The 17,080-nt window shown below is 36.9% G+C and overlaps 1 protein-coding gene across 1 annotated transcript in view; it reads right to left on the minus strand.

The window, feature by feature from the left end:
* Positions 1–15,991, minus strand: part of grk5l (G protein-coupled receptor kinase 5 like) — a 27,102-nt gene extending 11,111 nt beyond the window's left edge. The window contains exons 1-4 of the mRNA XM_073819098.1: positions 15,985–15,991; positions 15,673–15,768; positions 11,416–11,528; positions 8,242–8,310 (exon numbers count right to left, since the gene is read on the minus strand). Coding sequence (XP_073675199.1) covers positions 8,242–8,310; positions 11,416–11,528; positions 15,673–15,768; positions 15,985–15,991 — 285 coding nt within the window. The remainder of the gene's footprint in view (positions 1–8,241; positions 8,311–11,415; positions 11,529–15,672; positions 15,769–15,984) is intronic.
* Positions 15,992–17,080: the final 1,089 nt, after the last annotated feature.

Below are 17,080 nucleotides of genomic sequence, written 5' to 3' on the forward strand. Positions count from 1 at the left end.
AAACAAAACCTGAAAATATACACATCAAAATGCTGATGTGTATATTTTTAGGTTTTCTTTTGATTTTAACCCCCCGCCCCTTTATTAGTTTGTTTTAAATTAATTTTAATTAATTTTAATTAAGTAACATTTACTAGCAGTCAAAAGTTTTTGGAGAGTAAGATTTATACTATTTTTTTAAGTCTCTTCTGCTCACCAAGCCTGAATTTCTTAGATCCACAGTACAGCAAAAACAGTAATATTTTAACTATTTAAATATTGTAAAATTTTATCTATTCCTGTGATTTCAAAGCAGAATTTTTAGCATCATTACTCCAGTCACACAATCCTTCAGAATATATTCTAATATGCCGATTGCCTGTTAAAAAAAACGTATTTTATATATATATATATATATATATATATATATATATATATATATATATATATATATATATATATATATATACAGCTTAGAGTAGATTTTTTTAGGTTCTTTAATGAATAGAAAGTTCAGAAGAACAGCATTTATCTGAAATAGAAAGCTTTTGTCAGATTATAAATGTCTTTATCATCACTTTTGATCAATTTGAAGCATCCTTGATAAATAAAGAAATTAAAAAATGCATACCTACTCCAAGCTTTGAATGTTATAGTCTATAATGTTAAAAAATCTTTTATTTTAGATAAATGCTGATCTTTGGATCTATCTATTCATTGAAGAATCCTGAAAAAATGTACTAAACTGTTTTAAATTTTGATAATAATAATAAAAATGTTTCTTGAACATCAAATCAGCATATTAGAATGATTTATGAAGAATCATGTGACACTGAAGACACAGAAAAAAAATTACATTTTAAAACATATTCAAAGAGAAAACAGTTATTTTAATAAAATTTTACTACTTTTGCAGTATTTTGGATCAAATAAACACAGGCTTGGTGAGCAGAAGAGACTCCTTTTAAAGCATTAAAAATCTTACTGTCCAAAAATGCTTACGAAGGGTGCAACAATGTCAACTTTTAGGGGGGAGGCAATAAAAAAAAAAACCTGTGTGCCATTGTTTAATTTTCCAAAAAAAAAAAAAAAAAAAGTCTGTAATTGAGTCTGTGAGTGATGAAAACAACTATGGTTAGTCATTTCATAAGTCAGTCAGACTTATATGCACTATTATGCACCAGACTTTGCTCCGATACTCGCAAACCTCGACACTAACGAAACCGAGACCGCCGGAGAGTATTAAGTGAACTCAAATCACTTGTTCAACACGGGAAAGCAGAAACTACATCCACTGACTTCACCATTTCAGTCGGTATCCATTTCTATATGCTGAATGAGGCAGAGGCATCATGTAATTGAGTCTGTGAGTGATTACACAATGAATGAGCTCCACAGTCTGGCACGTCCTTTCCCTAAGGGCAGTAAATGTGTGTGTGTTAGGGGGGTAATGCTTGATGACACCCTCATCAACACCCTCTCCGGCCCTCGTGCTCTGTGGATCCCATTACGCAAGACTCTCCATGACCACCTGCCCCCACTCGGATGCGTCCCGAATGATGTAAACACACATACACACAAGGCCGCGCGCCCACACCAAAGCATATGTACCCGCAAATAGGTTTCCGGACAAATCATGTGTCCGCACATGCGGCACACATATGCTTCACGGCGGCGCACACACACATGCTTCATGAAGCCCGTCATGTGTGTGACTTCAGGTTGCTTGGTAACCAGCCAGTCAACACGGCAGGATTCCATAAGGTCCTGGAGCGCCACAGCACGGCCCAGCAGCGTCACTAAATACATTGAACGTCATTACATAGTGGGGGACTGTGTGTGTGTGTGTGTGCGCGGATACTGTGTCTCAACACATACATCAGTATGATTTCCATTCCCCTTAACACATTTGGCAACTCCTCCAATGGAAGATTTAAAATAGTGCCGTGAGTAATGAGGGAAGAAAAGAATGTTACAAGGAATGTTCACAGTTCAATAGAAGCTGGTTCTATGGAAATAATTGCATCTAGTGCCTACATTAAAGAGGTAGTTTCTCTAGAAAGTTATATTTTGTCATCAATTACTCATTGGGGAAGCTCAAAAGTGCTTGTGTGACGCGAGAGAACAAACTTGAGTGGTTCTCGCTTGTAGAGCAAGCATTTTTTAGCCCTGTTTATCATATTTGACATGCTCTATGTGTGTGTTGATCAATGTTTTTAACTGAAAAGGGGATAAAGGGACTTTCATGGCTTAATATAGCATAAATTATGTTTCTAATTGAAATAAGTAGTAGAAAACCAATTAAAGATTTACATTATTAAAAAAATCCACATTGTTTTATTTCGATGACGTCAAATGGTTGCACTCGGTGAGCTACTGGTGCAACCTGCTATTGTTACCACAACACAACCCTGAAAATGAAATAAAATACTGAAAAGATGCCACATTGTGCGGCTTTTGGTTGTTACTTTCAGTCAAAGGGCAACAAGAGAAGTGATATAAGTCTTTACTGCTTTCCTAGAAAAGAATGGGAAGATGCTTGTGGATGAATAAAACGTCCTAAAGACCTGCGTCTTTGTTCTCTCCACTTTAGCCCTGATACCTTTTAGGCTTTTAGTAGACCACAGCCACTGAAAGACCTTACAAATGGCAGAGACAAGACACGCTAGATGCCATCCTGGCCGGATATAAACATGCAACGCTTGTCATGACGTCACAGCCACTGAAGGAGTTTCTCAGTGTGGATTTCACTTGATATCCTGGGCGTCTAGACTCCTTGTAGAGAAAAAAATCGATGGTACGGCATTTGGTTTTCAGCCTATGCTCATATCCATCGCCACCTGTAAGCTCTTTTAGTAGCTGTGGTCATCTATCAGTATTTTATTTTCTGAGTTGCATTGCGGTACAAATAGCAACAGTAACTTACGAAGTACAAGCATTTCACGTCATTGAAATAATGGTAACAAGCTGGTTCTATAGAAATAATTGCAGCTAGTGCCTACATTAAAGAGGTAGTTTCCCTAGAATGTTATATTTTGTCATCAATTACTCATTGGGGAAGCTCAAATGTGCTTGTGTGACACGAAAAAACAAACTTGAGTGGTTCTCGCTTGTAGAGCAAGCATTTTTTAGCCTTGTTTATCATATTCGACATGCTCTATGTGTGTGTTGATCAATGTTTTTAACTGAAAAGGGGATAAAGGGACTTCCATGGCTTAATATAACATAAATTATGTATCTAACTGAAATACGTTGTAGAAAACCGATTAAAGATTTACATTATTTAAAAAAAATCCACATTTTTTTATTTCAATGACGTCAAATGGTTGCACTCGGTGAGCTACTGGTGCAACCTGTTGTTATTTTTTTTACCACAACACAACTCTGAAAATGAAATAAAATACTGATAAGACGCCACAATGTACAGCTTTTGGTAGTAATTTTCAGTTGAAGGGCAACAAGAGAAGCGATGCAAGTCTTCACTGCTTTCCTAGCGATAAGAAGAGGAGAAAAGAATGGGAAGATGCCTGTGGATGAATAAAACTTCCTAAAGATCTGCGTCTTTGTTCTCTCCACTTCAGCCCTGATGCCTTTGAGACTTTTAGTCGACCGCAGCTACTGAAAGAGCTAACAAACAGCAGAGACAAGAAACGCTGAATGCCATCCTGGCAGGATGTAAACATGCCAATGCTTGTCATTAGGCTGCAGACACTGAAGGAGTTTCTCAATGTGGATTTCACTTGATATCCTGGGCGTTTAGACTCCTTGTAGAGAAAAAAAAGATTAAAAAGTTTTGCATCCGATGACCCCTTTAAAATAATGGCTCCCCCATAGTGCAAAGTATGCATAAAACAATGTGGATTTGGAGTTGGTTTTATTCGTCCACAGGCATCTTCTCATTCTTTTCCCCTCTTCTTGTCGCTAGGAAAGCAGTGAAGACTTACATTGCTTCTCTTGTTGCCCTTCAACTTCAAATTACAACCAAAAGCCACACAATGTGGCATCGTATTAGTATTTTATTTTCATAGTTGTGCTGCGGTAAAAATAGCAACATGTAGTGCCAGTTTCTCAACAAGTGCAACCATTTCACATCATGGAAAATAATGGTCATAAGCTGGTTCTATGAAAATAATTGCAACTAGTGCCTACGTTTTAAGGGGTAGTTCTCCTGGAAATGTAGATTTTGTCATCAACTACTCATTGGGGAAGCTTAAACATGCTTGTGTGATGCGAGAGAACAAACGTGAGTGGTTCTCGCTTGTCAAGGAGGCATGTTTCAGCGTTGTTTACTATATTCAACATTATCCATGTATGTGTTGATCAATGTTTTTATTTGAAAAGGGTTTAAAGGGACTTCCATGGCTTAATATAACATAAATGATGTCTCTTAATGAAATATGTAGAGAAAAAATTATTAAAGATATTTAAAGGTATTTTAAAAAATCCACATTGTTTTATACATATTTTGGACTATAAGGGGGCGCCATTATTTCAATGACATAAAATGGTTGCACTCGGTGAGCTACTGGTGCTACCTGTTGCTATTTTTACTGCAACACAATTTGGAAGATAAAATACTGATACGATGCCACATTACGTGGCTTTTGGTTGTAATTTTCAGTCGAAGGGCAACAAGAGAAGCAATGTAAATCTTCACTGCTTTCCTAGCAATAAGAAGAGGAGGAAAGAATGGGAAGATGCCTGTGGACAAATAAAACTTCCTAAAGACCTCCGTCTTTGTTCTCTCTACTTTAGCCCTGATGCCTTTGAGGCATTTAGTCGGCCACAGCTACTGAAAGAGCTAACAAACGGCAGGGACATGATCATGACGACTCTGGTCGTGAAACCGCAGCCACTGAAGGAGTTTCTCAATGTGGATTTCACTCGATATCCTGGGCGTTTAGACTCCTTGTAGAGGAAAAATCAATGGTACGGCATTTGGTTTTCAGCCTATGCCTATATCCATCGCCACCTGTAAGCTATTTTAGTAGCTGTGGTCATCTATCATTATTTTATTTTCTGAGTTGCATTGCGGTAAAAATAGCAACAGTAACTTACGGAGTACAAGCTTTTCCCGTCATTGAAATAAGGGTAACAAATGGTAACGTCAAATGGTTGCATTTGGTGAGTTACTGGTCCAATCTGCTATTTTTTCCACAACACAAGTCTGAAAATTAAATAAAATACTGATAAGATGCCAAAATGTTAGTCACTTCATAAGTCAGTCAGACAGTGTTTTTTATCCGCAGAATAACCTGTAATGTGGACCACACTCTACATTTTAGCCAAACAAACTAGTCATGTGAGACTAATATGCACCAGACTTTGCTCCGATACTCGCAAACCTCGACACTAACGAAACCGAGACAGCCAGAGAGTATTTTACAACAATACAATAAAATAAAATAAATAAAATACTGATACGATGCCACATTGTGCGGATTTTGGTTGTAATTTTTAGTCAAAGGGCAACAAGAGAAGCGATGTAAGTCTTCACTGCTTTCCTAGCATTAAGAAGAGGAGGGAAGAATGGGAAGATGCCTGTGAATGAATAAAACCACCTAAAGACCTGTGTCTTTGTTCTCTCCACTTTAGCCCTGATACCTTTTAGGCTTTAAGTAGACCACAGCCACTGAAAGAGCTTACAAATGGCAGAGACAAGAAACGCTAGATGCCATCCTGACCGGATGTAAACATGCAACGCTTATCATGACACCACAGACACTGAAGGAGTTTCTCAGTGTGGATTTCATTCGATAACCTGGGCGTTTAGACTCCTTGTAGAGGAAACATTGATGGTACAGCATTTGGTTTTCAGCCTATGCTTATATCCATCGCCACCTGTAAGCTCTTTTAGTAGCTGTGGTCATCTATCAGTATTTTATTTTCTGAGTTGCATTGCGGTAAAAATAGCAACAGTAACTTACGAAGTACAAGCTTTTCACGTCATTGAAATAATGGTAACAAGCTGGTTCTATGGAAATAATTGCAGCTAGTGCCTACGTTAAAGAGGTAGTTCTCCTAGAAAGTTATATTTTGTCATCAATTACTCATTGGGGAAGCTCAAATGTGCTTTTGTGATGCGAAAAAGAACAAACCTGAATGGTTCTCACTTGTAGAGCAAGAATTTTTCAGCCCTGTTTATCATATTCGACATGCTCTATGTGTGTGTTGATCAATGTTTTTACTTGAAAAGGGGACTTGCGTTGCAGTAAAAATAGCAACAGATAGTGCCAGTAGCTTACCGAGGGCAACCATTAAAATAATGGCACACCCCCATAGTCCAAATTTTTTTTTAAATGTTGATTTTTTTAAATGACGCAAATCTTTCATGGGTTCTACATATTTCAGTAGTATAATGATACAAATCTTAATACACAGGGTTCCATTTAAAGGAATAGTTTTCTTATTTCGTAAAAAATATTTTAATTTGTGTTCTGAAGATGAACGAAGGTCTTACAAGTTTCGGCCGACATGAGGGTGAGTAATGACAGAATCTTTTATTTTTGGGTAAACGGTCTAAAGAAACATTCTGAATCGTCTGTTTTGAGGTGGGACTACTTCTCCTGGTTGATGAAACTCTGCTTGTTAGTTACTCTAATAAGTCCCGTGGAAGGAATTTACATGTAAACAGTGCTTTACGGTTAGTTACGTCACATCCCTTTCTTGCAAATATCTTGCAAAAGTGACTGGGTGTACTGAGTGTACTCACCGGTGTTAATTTGTTCTTACCCTCATAGGTTGACGAATCTGGACTGTTTTAAATGAGGGAGTATGTGTTCACAGTTAATAAGTAACAAGATCTTCAAGTAAAGTTGTGTGTGCCCTTCTTAACCAGCTGAAACAGCAAGACTTAAAACACAAACGCCCACTTTTATTTAGCAAGGATGCATTCAATTCATCAAAAGTGAGAGTAAAAACATTTATAATGTTGCTTTCTATCAATATAACTGTTTTCAACGTGGATAGTATTAAAAAATGTTTCTTAAGCAGAAAATCAGTATATCAGAATGATTTCTGAAAGATCATGTGACACTGAAGACTGGAGTAATGATGCTGAAAATTCAGATTTGCATCACAGGAATAAATTACATTTTAAAATATATTCAAATAAAAAATGGCTATTTTAATGGCAAAAATATTTCACAATTTGACTGCTTTTACTGTATTCTTCATCAAATAAACTCAGTCTTTGTGACTTTGTGAGCATAAAAAACTTATTTTGACAACATAAGTCTTTTAAAATTGATTACAAACTCTTGAACACTAGTGTAATTTTTGTTAATAATATTAATAATAATAACAGTACTGTGAAAAACACACTGTCTGCGATATTTGTTTTAAAAACCGAAAATGTCTTAAATATATAATTGTATGTCTAATTATACATTTACTGCTGACACAAAAAATTAGTAGCTGGATATAAATCGGTTATTCAGAAATGAATACTTCTGCAAGAAAACATTCACACACAGGGTTTGCACATAAATATGTCTACGCACATATATGTATAATGTTTAGGTCTTGTGGCTATACTTGTGAAACAATGTGTATTGTAATATTTATCCCCTTGCTCCATGTACTTCCATTGTTACTGTAACAGTGATTTTTTTTCTCGGTACATGCCAAATATTGTCAACTGAACTAACCTGTACTGAGCCAAGAATACATCTTTTTCTGCTCACATTACAACTGTAGATTAGTGACATTGAGAAAGCAGACAGGGCCTAAATCCTGCTCTCTTGGCCATCTTTTGAATGGGAAATGATGGAATTTGCAGGGGAATTTGCTATGCCTGCATGTTAAAGGTCACCTCATGGAAAAAAGCAGAAAATACAAACACACATACACATACATACACACACGCACACACACACGCAGAAAGAGATCCAATCATAATAGTGGTTTGAGAACAGACCTACGTCAGTGGCTCTGAATGGTACAGTAGAGCCACCAGGCCAAAACAAATGGCGGGCTGCCTCTGACACAGGGGAACTGGGCCAATCTGATGTGTGCGATAACATCGTACTATTCCGCCTCCACCGAGATGGAAAAATAAAACCCGGACCAAAAAGGTCAGTGGCGTGCACATTTCATTTGTCTTTTGTGTACACGTAAAGCCGAATAACGTGTGAAGAGGTTTCTCGCATGAATTTCTCGTGCTTCTTTCCTTGTTTCACACACACAGAGATCTCACACAGAGCAGACACAGACAGTGCTGTCTAACTCGCCACAACAATTGAGATCCCGCTACTTTCTGACGTCAGAGCAGGCCTCAAAAAATCCCCCGGGCTCTTTCCTTATGGTGGCTCGCACAAACACACTCACTGCCTGCAGAACATATGCATACATGCATCACAACACAGTCAAGCATTTTCAGTTCAATACATCTTTGTGGTTACACATTCAATTTGTTATTCATAGCCCAATACTAAACTGATTTTGACGTATGTTAGGTCATAAAGAAGCAACTTTTTCTTCTTCTTGCTCTTGAGAACAGTTTAACTGGGTGAGTCTCACAAAGCCTGTCAAGAGTATGCTAAGGCCATATTTCACCCTAAAAATCGGCCTGGACAAGTATCAGCGCTGATTTGAAGCTTTTTTATGGTTACTGGTATTGGTCATTTAAAAAAACAATTTGGAGATAAAATAATTTTAAAGCATTAAAAGAAAAATGTACATTAATTTTCAATTTTACACCACATATATATCGGTTAAAAATATCGGTTACTGATCTACTTGATCTGTAATAATTGGTATCAGCATCAGCCCTGAAAACATAATCAGTAGCAAACAGGGTTGTTTCTTCTTCTTGAGAACACAGTTTAATTGGGTGAATCTCACAAAGCCTGTCAACACTAGGGCCATATTTCACCCTAAAAATCAAAAGAAATTGTGAAACCGTGTTTATTTGTTGCTCATTGTATGCAAACAGTAGGGGACGATCGATTATCGGCCTGGCTGATTATCGGCGCTGATATTAAGCTTTTTTTATGGTTATCCGTATCGGTCATTTTCAAAAATTATTTGGAGATAAAATAATTTAAAAGGATTTAATGTAAAATTTAAATTTCTTTTCATTTTTACACCAGACACATATATCGGTCTAAATATCGGTTATCGTTCTACTTGATTTGTAATAATTGGTATCAGCATCAGCCCTGAAAAACACATAATCAGTCGACCCCGTAGCAAACAGGGTTGTTTCTTCTTCTTCTTGAGAATACAGTTTAATTGGGTGAATCTCACAAAGCCTGTCAAGAGTACACTAGGGCCATATTTCACCCTAAAAATCAAAAGAAATTGCAAAATTTAGTTTGTTTGTTGCTCTTTTTTATAATTTAACAAGATCTCACTGTAATGTAGTAATGGAAATAATCCTGCTTGCTAGGGGTCGACTGATATGTGTTTTTCAGGGCCGATGCCAATACCGATTATTAAAGGTCAAGTAGACCACTAACCAATATTTTAAACTGATATATATGTCTAGTAAAAAAAGAAGAAAATTAATGTCAAAATCAAGAATTACTAGGGCTCTGACAAAAAATTTTTTTCCGGCAAATCGTTTTTGACAATGACCATATACCGATAATCATATACTGTAAATGCTTAATATTGGTGCCGATAATCGGTCGACCCCTACTCATTGCATACAATGATTTTTGTATAAAAATTACACCGATAGCAATAAAAATGCTCAATATCGGCGCCGATGATCGGCCAGGCTGATAATCGGTCATCTCCTACTGTTTGCATACATTGATTTTTGTATAAAAGTAATACCAATAACTATAAAAATGCTTAACATTGCACCAATGAGAAGCCAGGCCAATAATCGGACCCCTACTGTTTGCATACAATGATTTTTGTATGAAAATGATACAGATAATCATAAAAATGCTTAATATTGGCACCGATAAATCATTTGAACCCTACTATTTGCATGCAATGATTTTTGTACAAAAATGATACCGATAACCATAAAAAAGCTTAATATCGGTGCCGATGATCGGCCAGGCCGATTATTGGTTGACCTCTACTGTTTGCATACAATGATTTTTGTACAAAAATAATCATAAAAGGATGTAAAACAAATACTATTATGAAATATAAATTTACACTGTTTAAACATTTCAGGGCAGTAAGTTTTTTGTTTAAGGAAATTAACACTTTTATTCAGCAAGGATGCATTAAATTGATAAAAAGTGACCGTTTTGTTGTTTAATGTTACAAGTGATTTAGATTTCAAACAAATGCTGTTCTTTTGAACTATTCATCTTTCTATTCTATTCATCTGAAAAAAATGTATCATGGTTTACACACACAAAAATAGCTGTTTTCAAATGGAGAACAGAAATGTTTCTTGAGCATAAAATCAGCATATTAGAATAATTTCTGAAGGATCATGTGACACTGAAGCCAAATGTAATGATGCTGAAAATTCAGCTTTGCATCACAAAAATAAATTATATTTAAAAAAAAAAATATTGAAATAGAAACATTATTTTACATTTTTAATATTTTTTTCAAAAGTTTACTATACTTGGATCATATAAATGCTGCCTTGGTGAGCATAAAAGACTTTTAAGAAAGAATGATAGTGTATAATATTCTATTACAGAAATATTTTTAAAACTATGATTAATTATGATTATTTTGATTAATTTAAATAGAAATAAGTGGTCCTATGCACTTCTAATGACAGCTATTCTCCCCCAAATAACGCCTAATAAAATCCCAACAAAACTACCCCACACATGACCATTGTAGCATTTTCCCTCCATTATCTAAAAATCTTCTGCATTTCATCAGCTGTAATATTGTAACCCAGGCACGATTACAATGCTTTTATGTTGAGAACATTTGTGTTTTGATTTCATTTGACTTTTAGATGACATTTACGTTCGTCTCTGAAACGCATCAATAAAGCTTCCCTATTCACTTATACAACTACACCGCACAAAGGTTTTTTGTTAAAATGAGAAGGAGAACGTTCCAAGACACCATAAACAAGATGAACACCTTTTCCAAGCCCTAAAAACACAAATATGCCGCCCCAATGTTTTATGATGGCGACTTCCTGTCATGGGTTCAGGTTCCCGGGGTTCAGACTGTTTGGGGTCTATAGGGGTGTTGGAGAGACCAGACAATGGCCTCATTCACTGACCACATGCCGGTCCTGATATTTTGGGCTTTACTCCATGATAGCCCAAGCTAGTCATGTGGGAGACATGTCGTCCAGGCCAGTGGAACAGTGATGGAGGGTTACGAGAAACCTGAGAGATTCTGAGCAGGCAAGAGGTTTTGAAAGAAGATTAATTGCTTGAAAGAGCCAGCTATTAGTGTTTGGACAATCCTAAATAAATTCTGTTTTCATTAGAACATAAAGCAGATGCGCTGAGTGCTGGAGACGTGTGCATGTGTGCGCAGACGTACCATGGCGTCCAGGAGTTCGATACATCTCTGCAGCTCCGGTCGGGTCTCACAGTAGAGGCGGAACAGAAGTCTCCCGATGGGCTGCTTGTCACACAAGCTGAAGTAGTCCCGATCTGAGAGACAAAACAGAAGGAAACATTATTTAAAAAAAAAAAAACCAACAACAACAAAGTACTGTGGTGATACAATGATACTTTATTAGGCCAATATAGTCTTTATTCTGTTTTGAGGGTGCACTAGAACAGCGGTTCTCAATTCCAGTCCTCGCGCCCCACCGCTCTGCATATTTTGCATGTCTCTCTTAGTTAACACACCTGATTCAGATAACCAGCTCATTAGAAGTGAGGTCCGTGCAGGAACTGCGATCCGATTGACATGGTCCCTGCAAAGTGTTCATTGCTCCCTGCTCCCTAAGCGGGGGAAATCTGTTTACTATACTTCGAAACATTCATTCACGTATTTGCACTACGTCAACCGCATGTAGCGTCTTCACACAGATGAAACTTACTAGAGAAGTGTGACATAAGCGCATCTGTAAATGAATGCATTTTAAATTTACGTCTCGCACGCTTTAATGACCTTCAAATGGAACACATACGCTCGCTTCGAACTAATGAATAATGGCGGAATATCCTGTGATGTCCACTTCGAAGGGCAGTAACGTTGGAATAGAACAAACGTCGGAAGCGATGCGTGAAACACACAAAATGTGCAGAGCGGTGGGTCGCGAGGACTGGAATTGGGAACCGCTGCACTAGAACATGCTCTCATGCTTGGTGGTTCGAAAAGCACATTATTTTTCACATAATTTACATTATTACAATAGCTTTCTCCCCAGGCTGGACCAAATGGCTCAATAAGTTCTGGGTTTGACGAAGGCTTGCATTCTGAAAAATGAAATGTGTTGTGATTGGTTAGCAGTCCCACTGTATTGCGATTGGCAAACAGCTTAGACGGGGTTTCAGTCCTGCCACACCCCTTCCCAAAGCAGCAAGTGTACAGTAAAGTGATTCTTACATTTTAAATATGGATATTTTTCTTACAAAAACACGTGTTCGCTACAGGGGGCTTTCATTGACCACCCTGGAGCCATGTGAAGCACTTTTTTTTATGGATTGATGCACTTTATTGCACTTCATTGCACTTGTTTGCACTTGTTTGTTTGTTGACTGAAGGAGAGAAATACCAGTCTATGTCGTTCTAAAGCTGGGGAGTGCCAGGATCATTTTTAATATAACTCTGATTGCATTTGTCTGAAAGAAGGAAGTCATATACACCTAGGATGCATGGAGGGTGAGTAAATGTTACGCTACAGTAGTGTTGGTCCTATCGTCAGCCTGCGAGATCGCCATTTTATTATCATTATTGTGCTAATTTATTTAACTTTTTAACATGCCCGAAACCAGCTCCAGCATAAGTCTAGTGAAGCTATATACACTGTATGATGAATAAATCTCTTACCACACACTGCACACGTCAACAGCGTGGCTCTAGCACGACTACCGGAGCAGTTCGCTGACACTTTAGTCAATGCTTGCATTTATACCAGCTGCCCTGCAGCTCGCAGAAGCATCCCAGAAGCAGTGGTCCATGCTACGTTGCTAAATTTAGTCTAATCCTTCACCTCGTCCCTCCCCACCCGCCAACGATTCAAATTTCCGTAGGCGGGATTTTTTTTGAATAATATTGTAATGGACCACGTGGTGACATCATAGCATCCAGAAAACCAACGCTGTAGTCCAAATGAGCCGTTCGTTGTAGTTCTTGAAAAGGGATTATTTAAAAGCTAAGAGATTTGTAACTTTGTAGATGTTTTTTACACCCAAATATACGCACCACACACTGGCTAAAATTCAAAAAGTGAAAAAGCATAATAGGACCCCCTTTAATTTTTTGTGGCATGGAAAGATGCTAAAAACATTTCTTAAAGTGTGTTCACACTTCGGTTTGGTTTGTTTGGTTCATTTGATCCAGACCAAAAAGGAAAATGATCAATTTAGTCCTGCATAGCGTTCACGCTGGCATTTTTGACAGCGAACCTATCGATACCAAATCTAAAGGCTTAGTGATACTTTCACAACCTGAATGTTTGAACAATGTATATTTCGTGACGGAACTTACCGAACATGGCAAACAAAAGGAAAAGGTGCGTTCGACTTAAAGTGGTGTCTGCTAGACTAAATGCGTTCATTTTTGTGTGTATATGATTTTATTTTCACCACCTGCAAACTCACGAAGAGCTTATAAAAGGCACTTTACCTCTTCATTACTCCACGTTTGCCCTCTGCTCATTTTGTTTTGGATACACCGCTTGTTCCCTGCGTGGAATCATGCCGCATAGAGTCATGTTGCCTTCATATTGCATTTGAACCACACCAGAGTTCATTTGGAAGCAGACCGGAACCCATCTTTTTAGCAACTCGGTCCACTTGTTTGGTGCGCACCAGGGTTCGGATGGCAGCGTTCACACTTACTCAAATGAACCGCATTAACAGAGCAATCGCACCAGAGTTCATTTTAATCAAACCAAACATGACAAGTGTGAACACACCCTTAGAGATTTTGGTCCATATTGACATGACAGCATCATGCAGTTGCTGCAGAATTATGGGCTGATCATTCATGATGACAATTTCTCGTTCAACCACATCCCAAAGGTACTTGGAGTGTGGAGACCATTTGAGTTTAGTGAAATCATTGTCATTGTCAAATTACATTTTAAAATATATTCAAATAATTGTTTTCTACTTTAGTATTGTAGAGTCCTATTTTTGTGAGATGTGGAAAACGCAGACGGAAATGTGAAAACGGTCATATAAATGGAATTTCAGGCAGAACATGGAATGTCACGGAATTCGCCATATCAAAAGAAGGTCAGTAAACTTAAATCAAAACACGATATGGACTAGTGTCTGTGAATATTAAGCCACAAAAATGCTATTTAAATATGAAACCTGCATGTTCTGTCTCTCTGTGTGAATAAATGGCGCAGACACAAGGTTTAGTTTTCTTTAATGAAACCAGTATTCTGAATCAGCTTAACGGGTCGTCATATTTTTGAATCTTTTGCCTGTTGCTGATATACGTCACTCAGTAAGACATTAGCAAAATCCCCACCAATGACTCTAACATTAAATGTATATTCTGAGAAAATTACAACGTGTTCTGAGGTTTAGGGGACATATTAATCCCCAGTTTCACAGATAAGGCTTAAGCCTAGTCCTAGACTAAAATGTAAGTCTGAGCTGTTTCAACTGAAATAAAATAGCACTGATTGTTTTTTAAATATATCAGTGCCTTTGTTTTGTCTCAAGATGCACACCAGTAATGTTTTTTTCTATGCACGTTTTAAAAAAAAAAAAAAAATACTTAAATGTCCTAATTGAACTATGGCCTAATCCTGGTTTAGTCTAAGCCCTGTCTGTGAAACTAGGCCTAGGACACTTTAAAATACCATATGATTTGCTCTTTAACTAAAGATGTTTTTGATTTAATAAAATGTAATGAAACCATTAAAATAAAATTCTGAAAATTTATGGAAAACAGAATTTTGTATACAACTAAATTTGAGGGGAAAAAATATATTTTGTAGGGCCTTAAAACATTTAAATTAATAAATTTGTTAAATTTATTATGATTTCAATTAATTAAAAATGCTTTTTGATTAGTATTTTTAATTTACCCATTAAAACAGAGCCTAGAAATATTAAAACGGAAAAATTTAAACAGATTTTATAGAGCCCTAGTATTGTAAATACATTTCATAATATCACTTTTTTGTCGTGTATTGGATTAAATTAATGCTTGGTGAGCATAAGAGACTTCTTTCAGAAACTTATGAATGAACTGGTGTGTTTTACCAATTTAAAAGTTAGAAAACTGTTGCTGGGGTGACTTTAGTCTTGAAATGGTTATTTTTCAAAAAATAAAACAATTGGATAACAGTCCTGGATAACTCCTCTTCTGTTGCTCAAGGGATTGTGCTCAATATTAGACCAAACAGCATGCAAGAACGCATACTTTGCAAACCCACTGGGACAAGTATGGCATCCAGGCAACTTAATGTAATTTGGGACACACCGATTCTCATCTCACCTCACCTCACCTCACTGTAAGCAATATAAAACCCAGAGACAGCTAAACAATGGTGAACAGCAAAGTGACATCACACTTGGCCAGAGAAACACCACAGCTGACAAGGAGCATGAAAATGACAGGAAGTATATAAACAAAACACACTAAGTGTTGATACATTACCGATGGTTTTGCTCAACTCCGTGCACTGACTGATATGAGGGAAACGAAGGATCTCCCTCCATTTTTTACTTCGTCCTTTCCGTTTTCCTCCTCCACCTAGACAGAGAAAAAGACAAAAGTAGCCATTTAAAACTCTTTCCACACTGAAAAAAACAATAAGTAAATTTACTTACATTTTACCTCAAAAGTATGGAATTAAGTAAAATCTACTTAGTTAACCAAGTTAAGTAAAATTAGCAAAGAAAATAAGTAAATTTAACTTGTACAGTTAGAGTTTGATGAGTAATTTCTACTTAATTATTTTAAGTTTACTCTGCATTCCTCAAGTACCATTCACTCAGCCACGGTTCGCTTTACTCAAACATCATAGCACTGAAAAAATGACATTAAAGCTTCTGGATTACTTACAAACATGTACGTAAGCAAGTAGACAACTCATTGTTTTTAAGGTTGTGTCGACTGAATGTAGTTACTAACCCAATGAACACAGAGACCTCAATACTTGGCACATGATACACAATGATGGTAACAATCAATGAGTAGTTTTTAAGTATGAATGGGTCATTTTAAGTAGAAAAAGAACTCTAGATGTTACAAAACAGCAAGTTACTTAACCTAACAACAAAAGCAACCATAAAACAGTGTGAATACATCTTTAAAACAGCAAAAAAATGAACCCTTATTCATTATTCATGCACAAGTGCATGATGGGAACAACAGGATCATGACTTTGATATTTACTTAAACAATCTTTGTAAAAATAAACAATTCCAAGTAAAGTATACCTAAAAGTTACAATTTTAAATTCTATAAGCTTAAATTGAGTACTAATATTGAATTTACACTTTTTAAATTCTTGCCTGAACTAAATTAAGGTAGAAATTACATTTGTTTTTCTGTATTATGTACTTCACCACAAAGTCATTTTTATCAGTGCAGACAATATTAACAAAGACAAATAATCCCAATTGATAAAATGCACATTCGCAGGACAACACAGTCTGATTTTTTTTTTTATGTGAACGCTAATTAGCTTTGAACCTCATGAAATCTCCTTGTGACTTTGAACATGTGCAGTGTAATAAACCATGTCAGCATCTGGTCGCTCAGCCTGAGAGTAAGTAAGCTGTAGTTAAAACGAGAGTGTCATTTCTGACGTCAGCACAGGTCAAAAATATGCAATCCCTCCCAAGAGAAAAGCGGAGCTTTTACAACAAACCGTGTCGCGCTCTGCAATAACTGTTTGTCTTATGAAGCATTCAAACTTATACGGGCCAATAAAACAGAGCAGCTTCTGCTACGCATTCATTAGTTACAAAAGTGCTCTTTATCGCTTCTTTCAGTCCGGCCTTATAGTGGATTTGAATTCAAGGAGAATAGAGTCTGTGGTGTTCCCACTCTGGAATGG

This window comes from Garra rufa, chromosome 15 (genome assembly GCF_049309525.1).
Source record: "Garra rufa chromosome 15, GarRuf1.0, whole genome shotgun sequence".
In the NCBI taxonomy this organism is placed as follows: Eukaryota; Metazoa; Chordata; class Actinopteri; order Cypriniformes; family Cyprinidae; genus Garra; species Garra rufa.